The sequence below is a fragment of the Carassius auratus genome, chromosome 23, assembly GCF_003368295.1.
Source record: "Carassius auratus strain Wakin chromosome 23, ASM336829v1, whole genome shotgun sequence".
Lineage (NCBI taxonomy): Eukaryota > Metazoa > Chordata > Actinopteri > Cypriniformes > Cyprinidae > Carassius > Carassius auratus.
This window is the reverse complement of record NC_039265.1, coordinates 13,080,573-13,099,605: the sequence shown is the minus strand read 5'-3', so window position 1 is coordinate 13,099,605 and position 19,033 is coordinate 13,080,573. Positions and strand designations below refer to the sequence as shown.

General features: G+C 36.5%; 2 protein-coding genes across 2 annotated transcripts in view; one reads left to right on the top strand and one right to left on the bottom strand.

Moving 5' to 3' along the window:
- Positions 1-226: 226 nt before the first annotated feature.
- LOC113041381 (high mobility group protein B2-like) lies at positions 227-3,299 on the top strand. Its single transcript, XM_026199857.1, has 5 exons — positions 227-345; positions 1,532-1,707; positions 1,784-1,935; positions 2,573-2,747; positions 2,824-3,299. The coding sequence occupies exons 2-5, from the start codon at positions 1,558-1,560 to the stop codon at positions 2,986-2,988; spliced, it is 642 nt and encodes a 213-aa protein (XP_026055642.1). The 5' UTR covers positions 227-345; positions 1,532-1,557; the 3' UTR covers positions 2,989-3,299.
- A 12,485-nt stretch (positions 3,300-15,784) lies between these two features.
- The window catches only part of LOC113041379 (endophilin-A1-like), a 13,773-nt gene continuing 10,524 nt past the window's right edge, over positions 15,785-19,033 (bottom strand). Inside the window, exons 8-9 of the mRNA XM_026199856.1 lie at positions 19,022-19,033; positions 15,785-16,494 (exon numbers count right to left, since the gene is read on the bottom strand). The exon at positions 19,022-19,033 is cut by the window's right edge and continues 113 nt beyond it. Of these exons, the coding sequence (XP_026055641.1) occupies positions 16,298-16,494; positions 19,022-19,033 (209 nt within the window). The 3' untranslated portion in view covers positions 15,785-16,297. The remainder of the gene's footprint in view (positions 16,495-19,021) is intronic.

Genomic DNA, 19,033 nt, shown 5'->3' with positions numbered 1-19,033 from the left:
CTTTTTACGATTCGTGTGGTATACATTAAATTAATGTTATTTGCATTAATGATTATTAAATATCACAATAAATTGTATTACACTTTATATAGTAATAATAATTGTTGTGATTTCAGTTTACAAACATTCGAACCACACCAAAGGTTCCAGTCCTCCAATCAGCTTAGCGGATTCAGCAGTACTCGGTCGCTGATTGGACGTCCCGATTGTGAGCTGAGCCAATCAGCAGCCGAGTCCAGGCTGCCGTCAGCATAGCGAGTGACGCACGTACAACACACCAGGCTTCACGTGAGACCAACAGTACTGAGGAGAATCGCGCACTGGTCTACAGAGAATAAAGAAAAGGTTTGTCAGATTTATAAAACTATGTTTTAAATCATTTCTAAACACGCTTATGCGGATTCAAACGCGCGCCGTGTTTTAGTCGCGGACGCTCGATGTTTGCGCGAGAGCGTGAGCGCGGTTTAACACGGTGTTTACTGCTCGCCTGAGCTCGCACCGGAGCGCAGTTACCGTGTTTAAACGGGGAATCGATGCTGAAACGGCGCTCTTAGATCCGTTTCACGCGTGTATCGCGTTAATTCGTAGTTTCTGGATGATATCCGTGTGTCACGGAGAGATGGGGGATGGTGGCGATGAGGGAATTAGGCGGGAAGGAAAAATGGTGGAATCTTTGTTTAACAAAGGCCTCTGACGAACTACAACAAAAGTGCTCCAGAAACCGAGCACAAACGTTTAAATTTGTTTTTCTTTTTTAGTTTTCTTTCTGTTTTTCTTTTTTTAACCAACTTATTTATGTGTCCGTGCAATTCAATGCAACATTTTTAATGAATTTTCTTCATTTTTTGGTGAATTCGAATCGCAGTTCTTTCTTCGGTTACCGTTAAATCTGCGTGTTTGAGTAACGTTACTCAAGCGTTATAACGTGTTTCAGCTTGTAACAGGCTGGTATCTGATATAATGAAGATTATTTTATTTTTTACATATTTACATAGTGTTTGAAAACCACGCTGTGTGAGATTAGCTGATTTACTAATTAATAGACAATATTAATCAGACATTTTTATTTATACATTTTCTAAAATGTATGTAAATATGCGTGTGTGTATGTGTGTGTAACTAAAATCTAAATAACTGTGTGCATACAAGTGGTGTTTTAAGTATGTGAATTTACACACATTTATACAAATGTGTTTTGTATACTTTTGTCTATATGCAAATTTATGTTTAAAAGATACATTAATGCATTTATATTTGCTTATACACACACATGTTTTACATAAACTCGCATTAAATATTTTTGTATTTAATTTTTTTGTATGGCTGAGTATGTGTGTGTGTGTGTGTATATGTGTGTATGTGTGTATATATATATATATATATATATATATATATATATATATATATATATATATATATATATATATATACACACACACATTTAAATGTGTATTTTTTTATAAGTTTCTCTCTCTTTATTAATATTAGTTTTTTATTGTGTGTGCATCTGTTTGTGTGTGTGTGTGGTCAGGTTCGAGTGTGTTTTCTTCTATCAAGATGGTGAAAGGAGACGTAAATAAACCCAAGGGAAAGACGTCTGCGTACGCCTACTTCGTGCAGACGAGTCGCAATGAGCACAAACGCAAGACTCCCGACGTTCCCGTCAACTTCTCAGAGTTCTCCAAGAAGTGCTCCGAGCGATGGAAGGTGAGCAAGCGTCACACTGAGGAAGATGATGATAATGAAGGTTTCGTCACTAAACGCTGCTCTTCTGTTTCTCCAGGCCCTGAGCGCTTCAGAGAAGGGCAAGTTTGAAGACATGGCCAAAGTGGATAAAGTTCGCTACGACAAGGAGATGAAGACTTACGTGCCGCCCAAAGGAGTCGGGAAGGCCAGCCGGAAGAAGAAAGACCCGAACGCCCCGAAACGCCCGCCGTACGTCACACACATACATCAGTTTAGCATGTTCATCTCACATACGTGTGTCTGTGTGTGTAACAAATATTAGAGTATTTCTGTTGTGTAAAATATGTACAAATTTTAACTATACCTAATATATACTTTATCCAATATATTTCCTCAAACTTGTGTACTAAATATGTATCTTGTAGATTGTGTAAAAAGCTTTAAAAAAAAAGGTATTTATTAATGTTAGGAACTAAAATATCTGAGAATAATTCATAAACCAATATAAAGTATATGCATTATTTTTTTTTGTAAAGAATTTAAGTACATTATAGGATCTACGTGATGTATATTACAATTACATGTGTTTTAAAAATTATTTTCTCAATATTTAGATTTTTTTGCTCCCTCATATTCCAGATTTTCTAATAGTTGTATCGTATCTTGGACAAATATTGTCCTCCAAACATATCTAAGTGTCAGAAAAATGTATGCTTATCAGTGGTATTGTGGTCCAGGTTCACACATATATATATATATATATATATATATAAAAATAATAATAATAATAATAATAATAATAATACGTGTCTAATAATTGCTACTGTACATGGCTCCAGATGTGATTTTAAGGGATCTGGAAATGTATTTCTCTATCTCTGCGCAGATCTGCGTTCTTCGTCTTCTGCTCGGAGTACCGGTCAACGGTGAGGAGCGAGAACCCGAGTCTGTCCATCGGTGAGACCGCCAAGAAGCTGGGCGAGATGTGGTCGAAGCAGAGCATCTCCGACCGCGGGCCATTCGAGCAGAAAGCCGTCAAACTGCGCGAGAAATACGAGAAGGTGAGCCGCGGATTCACACTCATGTTTATGTAATGTTGTGGGCGTGGCCTGAGACTGAACGCTCTGTGATTGGCAGGACGTGGCGGCGTACCGTGCAGGGGGCGAGGCCTCTAAGAAGGGTCCGGGTCGGCCGATGGGTGCAACTAAAAAGGTCCTGGCTGCTGATGATGATGACGACGACGATGATGAAGAGGAGGATGAGGAAGACGATGATGAGGAGGATGATGATGATGATGAGTAGAGTGTTTGTGTTGCAGCTTCACTGATGCGAGACGGGCGAAGGGTTATCTTGAGTTTTTCTTTATGTACATGTTTAACGCCTCCAGCAATAACGCAAGTGTTCTGTTCTGTTTTTTGTTTGGGATTTTTTTTTCTTTTTCTTATTTTTGTACACGTTTAGCTGTTGATTCAATAGTGTAGAGGTGCTTTTTTTATAATAAATTTTTTAAAGTTCAGATATTGTGCGTTTGCTGTGGTCTTTCTGATTTAACTGAATGTTTGATGGTTTTACTGTATATTACAAAGAGGAAATAAATTGCGTTTCAAAAATAATTTGGCTTCCATCAAAGAATTTTCAACAGAAATTCATTATTCTTCACGCTGTCTGACAATTTCTACATAATTTGATCTGGGACATTTTATATAGTAATAAATATATTGTGTGCGTATATATATATATATATTATATGTTTCATATTTGTATAATCTATATGAAAATTTTACTTATTGAAGAAAAACAGGTTTGAACACCCATTATCTTACAAAATTTTTTTTTTTTTTATAAGATAGCTGTGTTCCTGTATTGTAAGTATACATTGTTTAATTTTATTTAAGAATTTAAAATAACTGATAATGGCCTGGATATAATATTTACATATCGATACAAAGATATATATTTGATATTATACAAACATGCCACACCTGTGAGGTGGATGGATTATCTCGGCAAAGCAGAAGTGCTCACGAACTCCGTTTTAGACAGATTTGAGAGAAATAGGCCTTTTGTGTAGAAAGTCTTCAAGCTTTGAGTTTTCAGCTTATGAAAAATGGTAGCAAAAAGAGTGTTGCGTTTATAATTTTGTTCAGTGTATAGGTGTTTTTTCTAAATATTTAAGACATTTTATTTCATGTGGAATCTGATAATTAATAGGCTAGTGACAATGCCCCTGAATTTCTGAGATACACCTACTGGAGGTAGAACTAAACCCAACAATGTTTTTCCTCATCTCTAAGGTCTCCCATATATGAAATGGATTCTTGGCTAAAAATATTTTACTGCTAAGATTGTTAAATTAACAGATATTGTTATACACCACAAAACCAATAAAGGACTAAAGTATAGCCTGTCCGTAAGGAAGTTAAGGCATATAAACTAATGCAGATCAAACACACAAGCTCTGAGAGCTTTGAAACTTGACATGTTTGTAGTCAGGAAGTTGATTTAACTACTAGAAAAGACTGGATGTGAATATCTTGATGTATGGAATAAATAGAGACATGTAAACACATATCTAAAATAAGCAGACATGCACAAATTTAATATCTATGCAGAATGTTTTCATTTACTTTGTGCTTGCTTTGCCTGGCATTATCATAGAAACACATATGATGGCTTGTTGGAAAGGTGGAGTTGTGCTGAATCCAGCAATACCAAATATGCAAATATATCATGACAAATAGGAGTGTTCTGTCACTCAATGTATGAGGTGTCCAAAATGAAAGAACACTGGACAAAATAGCCTCAAGCACAAATCACATTATCAGTGGTGAAAAGAATGTTGAGAAATTCAAATAAAAGATACATCTAATAATTAAATATTTCATATGGAACCTTTTATTATATGGAAACAAAGATTGAAATCGAAAGATAACACCTTACCATAGCACAAACACGAGACCAGGAGTTTTAACTTAATGAACTTTTTAATAAAACTATAACTTAACTGCACACAATACAACTTAAATTACTGTCTTAAAACAAATGGCAATCTAACTAAAGAAACAAACCATATTCGGGGAAATGAGCCCTGTCTTCTCAGGCTGTTTGGTTTATTTTCTAGCAGCAACCATTTGGAGCATCAACTGCTTTTGGTAACCATTGGAGAAGGGTCTGACTTGCACTTGCACTCTCAGACACTGCTTATGCTAGCGACGTCACTTGCAGTCTTTATTTTTTATTTTGTTCTATTTATTGATAACTTTTTGTTTGAATTTCCCAACATTTTATAACAGTTGCCATGTGGCGAAGACTAGAAAAAATAAACTAAATTACAATGTCAATTGCAATCGCTACTTGCACTCTCCGCTACCTGTGACGTCACTTGCAATCAACACAAATCGTGCATGTTGCCAGTGGAGACAACACGCTGTGGTTGTGATTAAACGATTAAAACTAATTTAGTACTATAACGTACAGGGTCCTGCAAAAAAAAGACAAGCACGGACCTTGGCCACAGAACAGCAGAATATGAACGCAATGCACAAAGTCTTTCGTTAAGCGTTTTCCTCCTGTAGAAAATCATTATAAATAAAACACATAATGTAGGTTAATGGACAAAGACAGTGATATAAACAAGTTGTAGACAGTTTATTCTATATGGAAAAATGCTTAATGTGAAACTTTGCATGTTGTATTTATTCTGGGCTCACCTGCTTGCCTGTACATATTAGTTGTGTATTTTAATAAAGTAGAGAAGCATATTGAGTTTGGCCTTTCTCATCTATGTCCATTATGCCACATTTTGCGGTATGTGACGCAAATACTATATACATATTCCTTATATTAATGAACTGTACATTTAATTTGATATTTTAATAGCATCTTAATATATTAAGCCATGTTAAGTGTTTTTTTCTATGCTTAGCTAGAGACTTTGCGCAAAAGTTCATACTCTGGTGTTCTGGCCACGGATTTGCCAGTCTTGTCTTTTTCTTGCAGGACCCTGTACGTTATAGTACTAAATTAGTTTTAATAATTTAATCACCACCACAGCGTCTTGTCTCCATTGGCAACATGCACGATTTGTGTTGATTGCAAGTGACGTCACAGGTAGCGGAGAGTGCAAGTGGCGATTGCAAGTGACATTGTAATTTAGTTTCTTTTTTCTTGTCTTCACCACCTAGCTTTATAAAATGTTGGGAAATTCAAACGAAAAGTAATACAAAAATTAAACAAAATAAAAAATAAAGACTGCAAGTGATGTCACTAGCGGAAGTGCAAATGTCTGAGAGTGCAAGTCTGAGAGTGCAAGTACAAGCCTGCAGCCAGACCCTCTTGAAACATTCTGGGGTCAACCCCCCATGATGTTACAACTGCAACACACCACTCATCCACATTGTCTTCAGTGACAAAGTGGGTCATATTTTGACAGTCTGGGAAAGGGCAAGAGCAAAACTCTGTGCAGGTCAAGCCCACAGAAAGACACTGGCATTTGGTGGCATCGGTGCAGTTTCCGTCTTTACAGTAGAGGTGGGTGAGGTCTCTAACTCCTTTAGGTGCTGGTGCCTTCTGGAACATCACAGATTAAATGCAGCCACCTTCTCTGAGCCTCCATCCTCTACCAACTGGGATCCAGAGAAGAGGTTTGGCCAGGTGGCTGTGATGCCACACTGCTGTTTGGTACTTGGCTCTCAGCACATGTTGCTGGAAGCCATCTTCTGTTGGGGGTAGATTTGCTGCTGACACCTCAGCTCATCCAGGTTGGTGCTAGGAAGCCCATCTTGGTGCCTCTTATTTGTCTTTCAAGATCTTTGATTGAGTGTTGGTGGTCATATCTATCAAAAACTATAACGACACAGCTGTTACCTTCCTTTCCCATTAAAGTTGCGATCTTTTTCCAGACACACTCACCCAGGTCATTGTACGTTTGAAAGGCTGAATCATTGAGCATTTGAAGAAGATCCATGCCATCAATGATACATGCTGATGGTTCTTTTACACTTGGCAGCTGCTGTTGTCTTCTTTATGCTTCCATCATCAAAAAACAAAGAGGGTGGGACAAAATCATGTTTGATCTGAGATACGAGATTTTTATGACTTAGGAGCGGGGAGATACGGGGTTATGCACTCATTGATAAGAATGATACAGACACAGACGTCGCTGCTGCCAGAAGAGTTCATCAAAGTCTGCGGTCGCGTCGAGCCTTTTGACAAGAGATAAGGCTTTAAGGGGTAACTAAACCCCTGGTCAGAGCCTGACTCCACCCACTGGCAATATTTGAAAAATGCTGAAAAGTGGGCAGAGCACAGCGGAGATAGAGGGGACGAACCTAGAACAGGGCTGAGCGGGTGGGGCATGAACCTGAGACCCTCAGTGACAGATTAATTGACAACTGTTGTCAGAGTCGCTAAAATGGAGAGTGACTCTAGTGACGCAAGTAGTTTTGCAACAGAGCGTTCATTTGAAGTAGAGGACTTTTCTCCCCCACTTTCACCTGAAGTGGAGGGTGGCAAAGGTGTCTGAGGACACAGGGCCAGGGCCTGAGCCATATCAATTCAAGCCATTGGCTCAAACTGCGGTCTTAACTCCCTGATTCTGATAGGCATCCGAAGATGCTAGCAAAGCAGCCGCGCAAGAGAGAATGGGGCCAGTCTCCGAGTAAGGCACTGCGTCGCTTTTCAGCGTGAGCTGTGTGGAGAAAGCCCATTTCTACCTCCATTGCATTGGAGAAGCAATTCCGTGTAAAATGCAGTTTGCACACTCCACCTCTAGGGGGGAACTCACAGTCTTTCAGGCCAAGTGCATGCAACCACTGGCGCCTAATTTTCAAGTCTGCTGGAAAACTATACAGTCCGTGCTGTTGCAACCAGCATGTACCATCCTGTAAATAAATCTATGCTAACTTGAAGCTATCCTAACTGATGCAATACTATGCTACTAACTAACTGTGCTTCTAACAATACTACGGTTATACTAACAACTATGCTAATTAACAACATAGGCTACACAAAATAATCTAAATAACTATATAAATGCTATGCTAAATAGATGCTAAAATACTCTATCCTGATCATTTTCAATACTCGCAATTCCAACTCATGACTCACTACAGTGATTTTGACGGAACAAGATGGTTTGATACTGCCAAGGGCATGGTGAGATGGTAACTGCTTACGTTACGTACCACCGCAAACATAGGAATAGGAATAGGAAAAATCAAAAAATTAAGGCAAAAATGTATCTGCCGCAAACAAAGTCGACGGTCGCGTTGAGCCTTTTGACAAGAGAAAAGGCTTCAATAGTTAACCAAAGCTAACTGTAGTTACATACATCTTCCTAAACTCTATTTTAAACATTTAAGAGCTATAAAAGTGAAGCAGAACAAAAAACGATGAGGTGACTAGGCTGTAATAGGCGGAAATTAGCCTAATCTGCGCACAAAGTTACTTTCGTGGTTCACAGGCTTCCTTCTGCACCGAAGCATTACAGCTATGGATTTTTAACAAAACAAGCCTACTCAAATGTTTCTAAACTAACTTTTTTCATTTGTTATTGTAAGAAGAAAAAAAAAACAGAGTTATGCAAAGAGGCTTACTTGGCACCAGTAGACAGACTTTTTTTCTCCCATAAATAAAACCTGTTAGCCTACTTGGGGCATTTTACATGCACAGTGCCAACTTTGAGTCAGTAAAATAATAATAAAAACAATAATTTAATGCTGGTATCCAAAACATTTAATTCAATACAAGTAGAATTCAAAATTAGATACATTTTAAAACTTCAATGCACATTTATAATAAGCCTAGTAATAATAACCCTAGTACTATCGATCATAACGTATTTCTACAGAGACTGGAAAACTGGGTTGGGCTTTCTGGGATGGTACTCAAATGGTTCAGGTCATACTTAGAAGGGAGGGGCTATTATGTCTAGGAAAGCATAAGTCTAAGTGGACGTCCATGACATGTGGAGTCCCACAAGGGTCAATTCTTGCACCGCTCTTGTTTAGCCTGTATATGCTTCCACTAAGTCAAATAATCAGAAAGAACCAAATTGCCTATCACAGCTATGCTGATGATACCCAGATTTACCTAGCCTTATCTCCAAATTACTACAGCCCAATAGGAGGATCTTTGATGACATCTTTGTACGCATTCGCGAGTGGTTGTGTTGCAACAAAACAAACAGTATGGCGGCTGTAAAGTCGTGACGAGCACTTTCAAGAGAGTTAGCGTGCGAAATGCTCAATATATAAGCACTTTAACATCTGAAGACCAGAGGAGGTTTGGAGAGAAGCTCAAAATTTGTATTGGTGACAAAATCGAACTTATTCAAAGCCCATATGAGATCTGGGATGACAAAAAACGTTGGTCCGACTCGCCCGTGTCTTGGCCACCAATTTGTTGAGACATTTATTCTTATTTAATAGAAACCTCTGGACCCTTCACTCATGAAAGATTAAAGGCTTTCAAAAGTCTGGAAGCCTATGATTATTTTGTTTCTCGAAAAGTTGGGCCGATCTTTTCTGTCAATCAGAAAGATCGAACAGAAAGCAGTGATCGTGCTAAAAGCAGAGGTTAGACCTGGCCAAGCAGAGTCACAGCATGATTCGCATCTCCCGTGGGTGATCGCCAAAGAGAACGGCGAAATAATCACTGCTCACTGCGACTGCAAAGCCGGCTAAGTCTTCATTGATCAGTGTTCTTATTTACTTATTTATTTACTGAAAATGTAGTGACTGTTGTACCAATTCAATTGTGTTCAGTGTGAGACTTTCAATGGCATCTGTACTAATGGTGAAAAATTGTATATCACAGCTTACACATTTCTCCTTCTTTCAAATCCAGTCTTGGAGAAACATGCAGTCGTGTAGCAGCTTTAATGTTTAAAGTAGAAGCAGCTGTCAGGATAGGACTTACAAATGCTGCATGTACTAGTGAGGCTTGCAGCAAAGCACAGCTACAGAATGATGTGAGGAACATAGTCTGGGTGCTGTGGATTGCGGTTTGGGACACTTGAATCAGAAAGCGAAAACATATGACTCGGTTGATTTGACTCAGTTTTATTTATTTTTATTCAATCTTCTATAAATACATAGTCACTAAGACTTACCATGAACAAAATGTGCCTCACAAACTCGATCAGAAGCTGCAGGCTTTCTTCGGAGCGTCCAGGTTCAATCGCCTAATTGCACGCAACCATTTCTTTCATTTTTCGCTATCCTTTTCGGAGGGAATTCGAAAAAACTTTTTATCAGGCCCCCAACTAACCGTACAATCGACCACACAGCAAGAGTGAACCATCCTCTTCTCTAAATCCTCCTCCAAACGTGCAAAACAATCAAATTACAGGTATCTAGCAGTGTTTCCTGCCACACGATTCCCATGATGCAACGCGACAAACATAAACAATGACAAAGTCACAAAAGATCCGCCTATTGACTCCCTCTGCCAATGCATTGATAAAATTAATAGTTGGATGTGCCAGAGCTTACTTCAGTTAAACAAGGAAAAAACTGAAGTCATTGCATTTGGAAACAAAGATGAAGTGTTCAAGGTGAATGCATACCTTGACTCTAGGGGTCAAACAACTAAAAATCAAGTCAGGAATCTTGGTGTGATTCTGGAGACAGACCTTAGTTTCAGTAGTCAAAGTCAAAGCAGTAGCTAAATCAGAATACTATCATCTAAAAAACATTGCAAGAATTAGAGGTTTTGTATCAAGCCAAGACTTGAAGAAACTTGTTCATGCCTTTATCACCAGCAGGGTGGACTATTGTAATGGGCTCCTCGCCGGCCTTCCCAAAAAGACCATTAGACAGCTGCAGCTCATCCAGAACACTGCTGCCAGGATTCTGACGAGAACCAGAAAATCTGAGCATATCACACCAGTGAGTACTTTTACTCGTATATAAGTCACTAAATGGCCTAGGACTGAAATATATTGCAGATATGTTCACTGAATATAAACCTAACAGAGCACTCAGATCACTAGGATCGAGTCAGTTAGAAATACCAAGGGTTCACACAAAACAAGGGGAGTCTTTAGTTACTATGCTGCCCGCAGTTGGAATCATCTTTCAGAAGAGATCAGATGTGCTAAAGCATTATTCACATTTAAATCTAGACTTAAAACCCATCTGTTTAGCTGTGCATTTATTGAATGAGCACTGTGCAATGTCCGAACTGATTGCACTATATTTTCACTGTTTTTTTTTATGTAAAATCATTTTCTAACTGTTTTTAAATTCATTTTAGTTAAGTATTTTTTTTTTTAAAATTGCTTGTCTTTATTTTTATAATTTTTCTTCATGATTATTTTACTTTATTTTATGTAAAGCACTTTGAATTACCATTGTGTACGAAATGTGCTATATAAATAAACTTGCCTTGCCTTGCCTAGTAATAAGTAGACATTAAAAATAAATCAATAACTGATATCATAGTTTAAAACAGATAAAATCAGAGTTAAGGCTTGCTTTATGTGTTGCTCAACGAGGATTTCTCGTTGCGACTTTAAATCCTGAGGACACAAAATGCTGTGGAACCTCTTGCCGCGGAGTGAAGAAGAGGTGGCGTTACAAGGATTCTCAGACAGTTCAAGTGTCCAATGGAGTTAAGAGATTCGCTCTCAATCTATTTTCAACACTTTAGATTGTTTACCACGTGGGGTTTGACCAATAGCATTGAACTGTGAAAAAATATGAAATAGACAAAATTTTACCATGCAAGCATTCTGCCCGACAGTGACGATATTTTAATAAAGGTGTTCCATTCCAATGTTAACCTGATTCAATTGGATCTGTGTTTCTTATGAATTGTATAGTATACTGTGCCTTATGAAATGTATCATCATTAAATGTATCATAAATATAGATCAGCACTTACCTATTGTAAGTTACTTTGCAGTAACCATGGATTTGTCAAAATTCTTCTCAACACTGATAATGTGATTTGTGCTTGAGGCTATTTTGTCCAGTGTTCTTTCATTTTGGACACCTCATGTATATGATACATAAGGGAAGTCATGGCCTAATGGTTAGAGGGTTGGACTCCCAATCGAAGGGTTGTCGGTTCTAGTCTCGGGCCGGACGGAATTGTGGGTGGGGGTAGTGCATGAACAGCTCTCTCTCCACCTTCAATACCACGACTGAGGTGCCCTTGAGCAAGGCATCGAACCCCCAACTGCTCCCCGGGCGCCACAGCATAAATGGCTGCCCACTGCTCCGAGTGTGTGTGTGTGTGTGTGTGTGTGTGTGTTCACTGCTCTGTGTGTGTGTGCATTTCGGATGGGTTAAATGCAGAGCACAGATTCTGAGTATGGGTCACCATACTTGGCTGAATGTCACTTCATACATTGAGTGACAGAACACTTCTCTTTTATTATATATTTACATATTTGGTATTGCTGGATTCAGCACAACTCCACCTTTCCAACAAGCCATGATATGTGTTTCTATGATAATCCCAGGCAAAGCAAGCACAAAGTAAATGAAAACATTCTGCATAGATATTAAATTAGTGCATGTCCGCTTTTTTTAGATATTTTTTGTTTACATGTCTTTGTTTATTCCATACATCAAGATATTCACATCCAGTCTTTTCTAGTAGTTAAATCAACTTCCTGACTACAAACATGTCAAGTTTCAAAGCTCTCAGAGCTTGTGTGATTGATCTGCATTAGTTTATATGCCTTAACTCCCATGCGGACAGGCTATATTTTAGTCCTTTATTGATTTTGTGGTGTATAACAATATCTGTTAATTTAACAATCTTAGCAGTAAAATATTTTTAGCCAAGAATCCATTTCATATATGGGAGACCTTAGAGATGAGGAAAAACATTGTTGGGTTTAGTTCTACCTCCGGTAGGGGTATCTCGAAATCTAAAGCACTTTTTGACCATTTGTCACTAGCCTATAAGGATAAATCTTTTAAATGTTCATCACAAGAAAATAATGATTGTTTTAATAACTTCCATTCATACATACAGAGAGAGATGATGGATAAACAGTCGTGAGCCGCCGCAGTGACACTGTGTTTATTCTCATTATATTCTCACATTAAGCAGTACAGGTTTGTCATCCAGCACAGAAAAAAATAAATAAATACAAACATACACCATCATAACGGTGAATCTCTGTAACATCACGTGCAAAACACATGGATTCACTCAGGCTTTCATTCACACACACATGACAATTTGTGTCGTGGAGCGATGATTCAAGTGTTTATACTGCCATTCAAACACATTTACATTAAATATGTGTTTATATATTCATATAGAGCTCAAAGAGTGTGTTTTCAGAGTTATTGCCCATATCAGATGTGACTGACTGGAAACCTGTTATAATACTATTAATAATAACACTCATTTAATCATTAGAAAGCATGAAGATTTAAGATTTGCACTTCTTCACAGATTTCATGAGATTCACCAAACCAGGTGCGATGTGACACATATTTGACGTGTAACAAGCGCAGCCAATCAGAACACAGGTAAATCCACGTGGGCGGAGCTACACAGCATGACACACCATAAATAAAAACAAAAATCATCTTGTGGTGTGTCGCTTGTGTTCACTGCTATTTAAGACAACTCCATGAGCATGAAGGAGATGTGATGCACCGCACATGTGACGGAGAACAGATGGCACAAAACACACGCTCACATCAAGAAATCTGCTCTCCTCCAGAACAGATGCGTTTCTTCAGCTACCAGCCCTGAATAAATCATGACAAAAAGAAGAAACTCTGCTACGCTTCTAAACACTCATGGAAGCTTATGTCCACCATGGAAAACAATATAAAAATGGTAATTACAAGTTGTACATCACAATTCTGACTTGATTTAAGTTTTCAGAAAAAGTAAATTAAAACTGTGAAGCAAAATTTTATATAAGCTCGCAGATGCAAGGTAAAAAGTTTCTTCTTCCCAATTCTTTTTTTATATTACTTGGCAAAAAAAAGAAAAGAACTGAATTGTGAGATTTAAAAATTTTTAAAGTCCAAATTCTCCCCCGAAATAGAATTGCGATATATGAAACTCCAAATTCTGAAAAACTCAGAATTCTAAGAAAAAGCCATAACTGAATAGTGAGATTTAAACTCAAAATTCAGAGAAAAAAAGTCTGAATGCAAAGAAAAAAAATAAGAATGGCGAGAAAAAAATCAGAACTTTGAGATATAAACTCAAAATTCCAATAGAAAAGACGGAATTCCAAGAAAAAAAATTTGAATTACGATATATAAACTCTAAATTCCAAGAGAAAAGTCAAAATTCCCCCCCAAAATTTAATTGCAAGATATAAAACTCAGAATTCCCAGAAAAAGTTAATCCTGCAAGAAAAAAAAAAAAAAAAGCCACAATCCTGAGACAAACTCAGATTTCAGCGAAAAGTTTTCGAATTTTGAGATGTAAACTTATATAAACTTATATATAAAAAGAATTGCAGGGAAAAAAGGGCCAAATTGCAACATAATAAGTTTCCTACTAAAGTTTGTTGCAAAATCAAGAAAAAAAAATCAATTGTGAAATGTAAACTCAAAATTAAAAGAAAAAAGTCAGAGTTGCAAAACATAAACTTAGAATTCTAAGAAAAAAATAAAAAAGAAGATTTGCAAGATTTAAATTTACAATTACAGGTTAATAACTTACAAGTGCTAGATATAAACTTGCAATTGTGAGAAATGTCATAATTGTGAGATAAAAAGTCAATTTATTTATTTTTTATCCAGTGGTGGAAACAGCTTCCACAGTCACTGGTCTGTCCGCGAGCAGCAGTTCACATACAGCACCGGTTTCAAACGAAGGCCGAATGCGTTGAAGGCATCAAATGAAACGCAGCACGACCTGTGCTGAAGAACATGGTCCATCAACCACTAAAACATCAAACGCTGCTACACTTCAGTCTGTTAGACGCCATAAATGTTCATCAGCTGCAATCAGCCCATCAGTTTAACATAAAAAATAGTCTTTTGCAAACCACGTGCTTAGAAACGTCACAGCACTAACGACTTACCACTAACACTACAGTAGTAACTAGCATTATATTCTATGTGGATACGATCACACACACAATAACCAGCGCATTCCGGTGACACAATCTTGGCATTGGTGGAAATACCACTTATTTCAAAAATAAGACTTTATATGCTGCTTTAGGAAACATCTGCCATCAGGCTGAGAAAGGAAACCCCGTTTCACTAGCTTATGGTGGTCATCCGCTAGTCGTGATGGTTTATCACTTGGACTGTTAGCTCAAGTTGATCTGGTCAACCATCTTGTTTAGGCAGGTTTTAGAGCTGGTTGACCACTTTGCACCAATAACACACCAGCTAACCAAAATACGTCATGTCGACATGTGTGTGCTTTATGTTCAATATCCTTATTGCATTTTCATATTTCACTGAACAATAAGATGTTCTTAAACAAGAAAATAAAGAGAAAGTTTACAGACCACACAGCAAAAATGATTTTCCTGTTTAGTATTTTGGGTAACACTACAATATTCCATGTGTTAACATGAACGAACGCTGAAGAAGCACTTATTAATCTTCGGTCATATTCATTTCAACATTTACTAATACAAAGTTGCATCTGTTAATATTATTTAATGAACCTGAGCCAACATTAACTAACAAGGAACAGTTGTAATTTTATAAACAAAGATTAATAAAGATTGTAAAAAATCTATTGCACATTGTTAGTTAATGTTAGTTAACCACAGTAATTGTAAAGTGTTTTTGTCTTGCTTTCCATTATACATTTCTAATATATATGTAATATTATATTCACCATGCATTTAGAAACAAAAGATAAAGTCTTATTTAATGAAAAAAACCATTTTAAATTAGTTTTTGCTTAAAAAAAGATAAATATCTGTCTGTGGGGTCAGAAAAATAAACAATTAAAAGCAAAATTTGAAGTTAGATTTTTAAAATAGTTTTAAGCATAAACTCACTTCATTTTGATTATTTTTTTTTAGAAAACAAGACTTTAAGTATATTTGTAAGTAATTTATGTATCTTGATTTACGAATATTTAGATATTTGTACCGGAAACCAGAAGAAAAAAAACACTGAGAAAAACATTTCTGTTCTAAGCTAAAGCCAAAATGCATCAGCAAGCAATAACATTAACAAAGCGGAATAACATCTCTTTGTTCGCTGTTTAGCCGGGAGAAAAAATATTTAACGCGTGCGTCAAACAGAGATCAGCAACGCAATCAAACACACATCTGGAGATCCAGAACTTTCCTATAAGCATGCTGGGATAGAGCTGGACGAAGTGAGGTTTATCAGAAGAGTGAGCACTAGTTCTCTTACGTCAATCAAGGCAAAGTACAAATAAATAATCTGAAACACGAGGAAAACAATATAAAGACACTCATGATTCACCGTAGACCATGAATCCAGGAGCGCACACACACACACTGAGCACTTGAACTGTTTCTCCACTCAGACAGAACTCCGTAATGTCTTTAATCCTCCTCAATATCATCATAATCTTCCGAGTCACTGATCGACAGGAACAGGAAGTGAAGCTGTAGCACAGATGCACGATAAAGGCGGCTGTTGGGCTGCTAGGCAACAGTGGGGGTGGGCGGAGCCTAGTGAGGCAGAGGCACTAGGATGTCCACGTAGTTGATGGGAAAGAACCCTGATTGGCCGTGGATCATGCCCTCGTACCAGTTGTCATCGATCTGATTGGTCAGAGTTATGATGTCACCCTCCTTGAAGCCGAGCTCACCCTCGTTCTCCGGCTCGAAGTCATACAGCGCGCGACAACACGGCTGATCCAACGGAGCTGAGCGACACACAGAACAAAAGCACTCAGACATTATTATCATTAAAGAAAACAGGAACTTAAAATCAAAAGTTATGTTAGTGAAAACACTTCCAGTAACTAAAATATTATACAGAATGCCCATCTGCAAAGGACAGAGTCAAAACACTTAGTATGAAAACAATCAAATAAAAGCCTAATTAAATTAAGAATTGTAAAACACTGGTCAGTTTGGAGATTTTGTGCAGTTTAGTATTTCTTTAAGTGTTGCTTCAGACTGGCATAAAGAAAAAATACAGAAAACACATCTAAGTGTTAAATTTATTACACCTTATCTATTTGCATCTGTAGATTACAATTCCAGTTCATACCTTTAAAGAGTTTTTCGTCCACTCCTAGCACTTACATACACCAAACTTAACAGTTTTATTCTTCCCTATATTCTGAAGGATTTTACTGAGGGGTTAGTATATATTTCATTCACAGTGATTTATATACCATTTGATTCCTCTAAACATGGTACATATGCGCATATTTAAAAGGCTGTGAGTTTGTTTTCTCCACTTCAGCATTAATTTCATTAAACAAAATTTACAGTTTTATTCCGCTCTATAATCTGAAACTTTTTACAGTGGGGTTTGTTCATATTTCATTCACACTAATTTATACAACACTTTATTCCTAAAAGACATGGCAAAAATGCACATATTTAAAAACTGTGAGTTTTTTCTCCACTTCAGCATTATTTTCTTTCACCAAAACTTACAGTTTTATTCCTCTCTATAATCTGTAGCTTTTTACCGTGGGGTTTGTTTATATTTCATCAACACTGATTTATACAAAATTTTATTCCTAAAAAAAAAACATGTCAAAAACTCACATATTTAAACACTTTGAGTTTTTTCTCCACTTCAGCATTAATTTCATTCACTAAAACTTACAGTTTTATTCCTCTCTTTAATCTGTAGCGTTTTACCATGGGGTTTGTTTATATTTCATCAACACTGATTTAAACAACATTTTATTCCTAAAAGAAAAAACATGGCAAAAATGCACATATTTAAACGCTTTGAGTTTTTTCTCCACTTCAGCATTAATTTCATTCAACAAAATTTACATTTTTACTCCTCTTTATATTCTGAAGGATTTTACTGAGGGGTTTGTTCATATTTCATTCACACTGATTTATACAACATTTTATTCCTAAAAAAAAACATGGCAAAAATGCACATATTTAAAAACTGTGAGTTTTTTCTCCACTTCAGCATTATTTTCTTTCACCAAAACTTACAGTTTTATTCCTCTTTATATTCTGAAGGATTTTACTGAGGGGTTTGTTCATATTTCATTCACACTGATTTATACAACACTTTATTCCTAAAAGACATGGCAGAAATGCACATATTTAATGCTTTGAGTTTTTTCTCCACTTCAGCATTAATTTCATTAAACAAAACTTACAGTTTTATTCCTCTTTATAATCTGAAGCTTTTTACTGAGGAGTTTGTTCATATTTCATCAACACAGATTTATACAAAATTTTATTCCTAAAAAAAGGCAAAAATGCACATATTTAAACGCTTTGAGTTTTTTCTCCACTTCAGCATTATTTGCGTTCACCAAAACTTACAGTTTTATTCCGCTCTATAATCTGAAGCTTTTCACCATGGGGTTTGTTCATATTTAATTCACAATAATTTATGCAACACTGTATTCCTAAAAGACATGGCAAAAATGCACATATTTAAATGCTTTGAGTTTTTCTCCACTTCAGCATTAATTTCATTCACCAAAACGTACAGTTTTATTTCTCTCTATAATCTGTAGCTTTTTACCGTGGGGTTTGTTTATATTTCATCAACACTGATTTATACAACATTTTATTCCTTAAAAAAAATTAAACATGGCAAAAATGCACATATTTAAACGCTTTGAGTTTATTCTCCACTTCAGCATTAATTTCATTCAACAAAACTTACAGTTTTATTCCTCTTTATATTCTGAAGGATTTTACTGAGGGGTTTGTTCATATTTCAATCACACTGATTAATACAACTCTTTATTCTTAAAAACATGGTGAAAGTGTATTTGTTTTCTGTCTGTTGAAAAATGTAAATCTAAAATTACCTCTGGAAAATTCTTTAACTCTGATATGCCAACAGAATCAAACAAGAATTTTGAACCCGTCTTCAGATTTCTGTTCAGGACATTGCTCTGAATGTGAATCTAACAATATTGTTATTCTGTGTTGTTATCATTATAGTTTGACATTAAAAAAAGAGCTGTAGGATTTACTTTGAAAAATTTTCACTCAGAATTTGCTAATAAATTTCACGAATAGTTAAAAATAAATATCAATTAACACTGACTTAAACGTAAAATTCTTAAAATAGTATTTTCTTGTAAAACTCAACTTTTGAGGATGTAATATGAACTGAATACATCTGTTTGCACGTTTTTTTTTTGTTTTAGTTTTTTGCTTTAGTTGCATTCATCTGTTTGTCAGTTTCTTTTTTTTTGTGTTTTTTGTATTTGTGTGTGTTTGTACCTGGTGAGCGCG

Excerpts from the sequence above, each read along its gene's own strand:
- LOC113041381 (XM_026199857.1), top strand. The coding sequence starts at position 1,558 with ATGGTGAAAGGAGACGTAAATAAACCCAAGGGAAAGACGTCTGCGTAC. Across the intron at positions 1,708-1,783 it reads AGTGCTCCGAGCGATGGAAG|GCCCTGAGCGCTTCAGAGAA; the intron begins GTGAGCAAGCGT and ends CTGTTTCTCCAG. Across the intron at positions 1,936-2,572 it reads AACGCCCCGAAACGCCCGCC|ATCTGCGTTCTTCGTCTTCT; the intron begins GTACGTCACACA and ends ATCTCTGCGCAG.